The sequence below is a fragment of the Spinacia oleracea genome, chromosome 1, assembly GCF_020520425.1.
Source record: "Spinacia oleracea cultivar Varoflay chromosome 1, BTI_SOV_V1, whole genome shotgun sequence".
NCBI lineage: Eukaryota > Viridiplantae > Streptophyta > Magnoliopsida > Caryophyllales > Amaranthaceae > Spinacia > Spinacia oleracea.
Genome location: NC_079487.1, coordinates 123,461,959 through 123,468,287, shown reverse-complemented (window position 1 = coordinate 123,468,287; position 6,329 = coordinate 123,461,959). Strand labels below are relative to the sequence as shown.

Below are 6,329 nucleotides of genomic sequence, written 5' to 3'. Positions count from 1 at the left end.
GAATAATGAAGTATTGTAGTCCGGGCCCATATTTAACTCACCTTTGGTTAACATTGATCAGAATTCTTTTTATAGGTCCTAAACAGTGACTAAATAAAAGATAGGTCCTGATTGGTGATTAAAACCAAAAGATAAGTCCTTATTTTGGGCTTAACTTGATTTTTTCAATATCATATCCATAAGAAGTTGTAGGCTGCAGGTAGACTTAAAGATGCAAACCTTGCAAGTAAGAAACTTTATCCTGCAGCTTGCTATAATGGTGTATGTTGATATCTGAGCCATTCTGCTTTCTGCATCATTAATTCATTATTCATCACCAGAAGTCCAAACACATTAGCTAAACATAATATAATTAATCCTGCAACTTTTTATGAGTTCTGACTAACGCCTGCTTTTGTTTTTGGCACCATGTTTCTTCTGTCTATTAAGAACTGAAACCTTCCTCTCATACTCCAGCTTCATCAGCTCACCAGCCTAAATTCATCATACTTTTTCAAGTGACCAGATCATGCATTATATTTCTTTCGTATTAGTGGGGAATTCATACTCAATTATAGCAGCAAGCAAGTACACGATTGGAACAAGTTTCAACTTCAAAATTTTGAAGGTACAAAAAATCAGTTGAATTTGACTTTAAATTTAAAATCATTATTCTGGTAACTATGGAGTAATTAAATTAAACTTGTACTTTATTTCTCACATTATTCCATAAATCTTGAACATTGAATTTTATGATTCTTTAACCTGGATATTAATTTCCCAGCAGAATAACAACACACCCTCCAGTCCTCAACAATCATAGACTTTCCTGAATCTATGCACCGACTCTCCATCCTATTTCCTTTCTCCTTTTTTTATCTCTTGATTTTGCATTATCCTTTTTATTTTCCCCATTCTTTCCTTTTTTGCCCCCCAATTAACTGAGCAGGCCTCCTTCTTTTCTCTCTCCTATAAAAACATAACCAACCCCTAAAAGTTTATTTTTTTTAGAAGAAGATCCAAAATAGAAATGGGAACTGGGTGGAGAAAAGCATTCTGCTCAACCATCCCAAAAGATAGAGAAAAAGAAAGACCAACTCATCGCCACCACAACAACCACCGTGAACTGGTGGATGTACTTCCAATTCCCACTCCTACTCCTACTCCTACTCCTAAAACTAGGTCTAAATTAAGCTTGTTTTCAAGTATCAGTAACCCTTCAACTCCTAAAACTAGGTCTAAATTAAGCTTGTTTTCAAGTATCAGTAACCCTTCAACCCCTAGATTACGCGTCCGCACCACAACAACCACCGTTGATAACACCACAACCACAACCACCACCACCACCCCTACCCTAACCCCCAACAGTAGTGGTAAACTCGAATGCAAGTTGGGGTCTAACCCTTCTTCTCCTCGCTCTCCTTTCGCCATTCTTAGAAACACACTCCGTCTAACGAAGGTAATTCATAAAATGAATTTGGTTTGTGTTTGTGTTTCTGTTTGTCATTTATAAATTGAGGTTAATTTTGTTTGGGATTGCAGAATGGATGTGGGCTATGTATGCAGAGTGTAAAGACAGGGAAAGGGATGGCGATTTACACGGCGGAATGCTCACACACATTCCATTTCCCATGTATAGCTGCTCATGTGAGGAAGCAAGGGTGCTTGATCTGTCCAGTGTGCAATGTCACATGGAAAGATGTCCCTCTTCTTTCGTTACACAACAACAACAACAACAACAACAACCCGGCCGAAGCCGATGCCGATGAGATCATTGAAAAGAAAACCATCATTTCCACAACCACCCATCCTGCTGCCATGAGCGCTCCTGCTACACCTACTGGGAGTGCCAGGATCCACTTTGAGGACAAGAGACTTGTTAAAAGATCGCCTTACAATGACGATGAGCCGCTTCTCTCTCCTCGTTTTGATCCCATTCCAGAGGCTGAAGGAGAAGATGCAGATGATACTGAGGAATTCCAAGGTTTTTTCGTTGCCTCAAAGAAACCGGCTACTACTAGCACTACCACCACCAGTAAGTCTTCAGTGGATCCCTACAACTCGGTTAATGTTAAAAAACCACCACCACACGTGGAGGTGAAGCTATTGCCGGAGGCGGCGGTTGTTTCAGGTAGTCGGACTCACGAGACGTACGCGGTGGCGTTGCGTGTGAAAGCACCTCCAACCCCGGAGGCGATTCTATCTCCAACCCACCGCGCACCAATTGACCTCGTCACAGTCCTTGATGTTAGTGGTAGTATGACAGGACCCAAGTTGTTAATGTTAAAACGAGCCATGAGGTTGGTCATATCTTCTCTGAGCTCCGCCGACCGTTTAGCGATTGTGGCCTTTTCCTCCGCCCCGCAGCGGTTGTTGCCACTCCGTAGGATGACTTCTCAAGGGCAGAAATCGGCGCGAAAAATCATTGACCACCTAAGTTGCGGCCAAGGGACTTCCGTTGGAGAGGCACTTACAAAAGCCGCTAAAGTGTTAGAAGACCGGAGACAGAAAAACCCGGTTTGCACTATCATTCTTTTATCTGATGGTCAAGATGATCTCCCTACTTCAAACCAACGGCAACGGCAACGGCAGAGAGCATCCAAGATGTCATCCACCCAGTTTGCCCATATTGAGATCCCGGTCCATCCTTCCGGGTTCGGGTTTCGAACTCCGGAGACAAAACAAGACGCTTTTGCCAAATGCGTCGGAGGTTTGTTAAGTGTTGTGGTTCAAGATTTACGGGTTCAACTCGGGTTTGCCTCCGGTTCGGCTTCTGCTGAAATAATGGCGGTTTATTCTTGCAACGGTCGACCGAGTTTAATGAGCTCTGATTCGGCTCGGCTTGGAGACTTGTACGCCGAAGAGGAGAGAGAATTGTTGATAGAAGTGAAGGTACCAATGTCAGCAAGTGGGGCCCACCATGTGATGTCTGTTCGTTGTAGTTACAAAGATCCGGTAACTAAAGAGGTGATGTATGGGAGGGAGAGGGCCCTACTAGTGCCACGGCCCCACGCGATCAGATCATCTGACCCAAGAATCGAACGGCTACGAAACCTCTTTATATACACTCGAGCCGTAGCCGAGTCAAGACGGTTGGTTGAGCACTACGACTTCAGTAGTGCTCACCACCTACTCTCATCGGCTCGAGCCTTGATTTTACAATCCTCGGCTAATGGGTTAACCTCAGCCGAGGAGTATGCAAAAGGGTTAGAGTGTGAGTTAGGGCATGTACATTGGAGGAAGCAATATCAAGTACAAAAGGAGCAAGAAGCTGCTAACGTGGTCCAGCATATGGTGGATGAAAATGGGGACCCACTTACACCAAAGTCGGCTTGGAGAACGGCTGAGCAGCTTGCTAAGGTGGCTAAAATGAAGAAGTCGTTAAACCGGTCCGTTAGTGATTTACTCGGCTTCGAAAATGCTCGGTTTTGAATTAATTTTTTTGAAGTGAAGGAGAAAATCGAGTGAATTTAAATGGAAAGAGAAAAAAAGAAAAAGAAAAAGAAAAAGGGGGTGGCGGGATTCGTGAACACGTCAACACATGATGAGAGAGACAAAAGGAAGTACCCGACGGCGCGGGCCTTTTTTCAACAGAAAGAGATGAAGGCCCACATTTGTGTGATGGATTTTGGGCTTTTTAAAGAGGGGGACCTTTTCCTTGTCTCTTTTGTTTTTTCTTTTTAAATGTTTTTGGAATTTCTAAGGTTTTAGAAGAAAGAAAAAAATAATCCAATTGTAATGAAGCTCATTAATTTTTACTCATGAAAAAGAGATAGTTGTAAATGCAATGATGGAAACCTTTTTTTGAGTAATTCTTACTCCGTATAACTTTTGGATCTAAACACAGAAAACTAGGTGAAAAGATGCTTTACATTGTGTATTGCCATATACGAGGTACTCCCTAGGTCAAAAGATGCTTTAAAGGAGTACAATAAAAGTCAACTTGTTTTTAATTTTTTAGTTTTGGTGCTCCATCCTTTCCTAAAAAATTAACCAATTATAATGTTTTTAGTTAAAAGTTGACCATAATATTCATTAAATTATAAAAAATAATATAACTAATGTAGGGTTTTCTTAGGTTCGTCTCAATAAATACTTTTGAATTATTAATTTTTATAATTTTTACGCGTGCAGGATTAGAGGATTTATATTTTAAGTGATATATTAGAGACCATAAAAAGTCAAAGAAAGAGAAATCGTACATAAAGAAAGAGTGTTATGATAACTAGAAATCGTTAAACATTAGATCAACGGGTTATGATGTCGTAGCCAAAATGAAAAGGAAATTGTGAATATCTAATGATTTGAGCTTTCATATTCGTGGAACTTTAATGAAATGGCCTACTGAAGAATAATAATGAAAGGTACTTGGTATTTGATGACATTTATTAATTTTCTAAAACATTACACAGAGACTCTCTGAAAAGGATGATGCCATAAATAATAAGGAAAATAATTGGTGAATTATAAGGTGCAACAATGGCACAACAGTGCAAAGAACATCTTTAATTAAATCCTCAACTAACTTGCAACTTGAAGATCCCTGTCATCTTAATTAAATACTCAACTAACTTATAAGTCTTTGAACTTGCACATGGCATTCCTTAAAATATCCCCTAATGATTTTCTTAGACACATGGTTTATTTTATTTTTATTTTATTTTTATATATGTAGATAACTCATCAGCATGTTACATGAATTAGAGGGAATCATGTACCTATATCATCTGCTTTTTTTTTTGTTTGACCTCTTCTTCTTGCTAGAGATCTTTCTATTTCGACTCTTGTGCATTCTGATTGACTCTGTGGTTCTTTGCTCTCTTTTTCTTTCTATTTTCTTCCACTTTAATCTGTAGTCACATACTATATTATTTAGAAATAAGTATGACTAAAATGGAGGAACTAGTTGGTACTTGGTACTAATCCCGATGCATATTAACTTATTACTACCTCTGTTTCAAAAGGATGTTTACGCTTTGATAAATGTGTATAAAAATCAAAACTTTGACCATAAATTCTCACTATATCATACTCTCTTCGTCTCTTTTTGTTTTTTACGTTTTCCTTTTTTGGTATTTCAAAATGTTCTTTACATTTCCTTTTATATTATCACATAAATGATTTATTATTCTATCAAAATTTGTGTCCAATTATTATTTTAACCAATTAAATTCATTGGGACCTTAAAATTTTCACACTTTTCCATTGGGATATTAAAATTTTCTCATTTCCCAATATCAGAATTTTGATAAAAGTGAAAACATTATAAATAAACGTAATTTATCTTGTTTAAATAAAAAATTTGAGAAATCCCGATGCAAATTAATCGTTAAAACGCGTGAAAAATACCAAACGTAAAACACAAAAAGAGACGGAGGGAGTAAGATATATTGTTAGATTAATCTCGAAATATATTTTATAAATATCAACTTTTTATAATTTTTTGTCATACGAAATTGGATATATTAACGGTCAAACATTGCACGGAGTCCATGCAAATAGTAAGTGTAAAGATTTTTTTTGAAACGGAGGTAGTATTCATTAAGGTTCTACAAGACTGGCTATTTTGGCGGATGGAAAATCTGTTACTCATGACTCACTGGCTCCTTACGTTTTACTGGTCAATTTTTGGCTGATGGGTTTTATGTCTTTCTTTTGATGTTTGCTTATGAGGGCGGAGAGACTCATGTCAGATATGTGTTTCCAAACACATATTTGAGGTTATAGTGGTAATTGTACCATCATTTAGGAAACTTTTGAGTACCATATTTGAGAAATAAATACCATTTTTAAACTTCTGAGTACCATTTTTTAAACTATGAGTACCATTTTGAAACTTTTGAGTATCAATTTTGAGCTTCTGTGTACCACTTTTGAACTTAAGAGTATCATATTTGAATTTATTTTAGGCTGATATGTTTTTGTCAAAACATATATGAGATTGGAATATAGTTCTTTGCTTGCTTATTTGCCTCAATAATTTTACCGAAATATTAGAGAACGACACTCAGAGATGTATTAACAAAAACATATTAGAGACATAAAAACGTCATCTTAAAAAATTAAACGTCAATTTTTACATAAAAATCACAATTAATTGTTGTGTTTTATCCTTTAGTACGTGTTTGTCCTTTTCCTATTTTGTCTTGTTGTTGACAGATATGTACTTAGTAATGCATACTTATCTGATATGGGTTTTTACTTCCTCAAAATGCTGTGGGTAAAGTCGCATGTTTTAAAGAAACCTTTCATGTTTGTTAACCTCATATGATTTAGATTTGATCGGCCCGAAATTTGGTGGGTTTTGGCAGAAATTTTTAGGCCTGATTTTCGGGCTCGGCCCGTCCCAT

The 6,329-nt window shown here is 37.5% G+C and overlaps 1 protein-coding gene across 1 annotated transcript; it reads left to right on the top strand.

The window, feature by feature from the left end:
- Nucleotides 1-809: 809 nt before the first annotated feature.
- On the top strand, nucleotides 810-3,791 carry LOC110774906 (E3 ubiquitin-protein ligase WAV3). Its single transcript, XM_021979506.2, has 2 exons — nucleotides 810-1,438; nucleotides 1,522-3,791. Exons 1-2 carry the CDS (start codon nucleotides 1,010-1,012, stop codon nucleotides 3,409-3,411), a joined length of 2,319 nt encoding a protein of 772 aa, XP_021835198.2. The 5' UTR covers nucleotides 810-1,009; the 3' UTR covers nucleotides 3,412-3,791.
- Nucleotides 3,792-6,329: the final 2,538 nt, after the last annotated feature.

Excerpts from the sequence above, each read along its gene's own strand:
- LOC110774906 (XM_021979506.2), top strand. The coding sequence starts at position 1,010 with ATGGGAACTGGGTGGAGAAAAGCATTCTGCTCAACCATCCCAAAAGAT. Across the intron at positions 1,439-1,521 it reads ACACACTCCGTCTAACGAAG|AATGGATGTGGGCTATGTAT; the intron begins GTAATTCATAAA and ends TTGGGATTGCAG.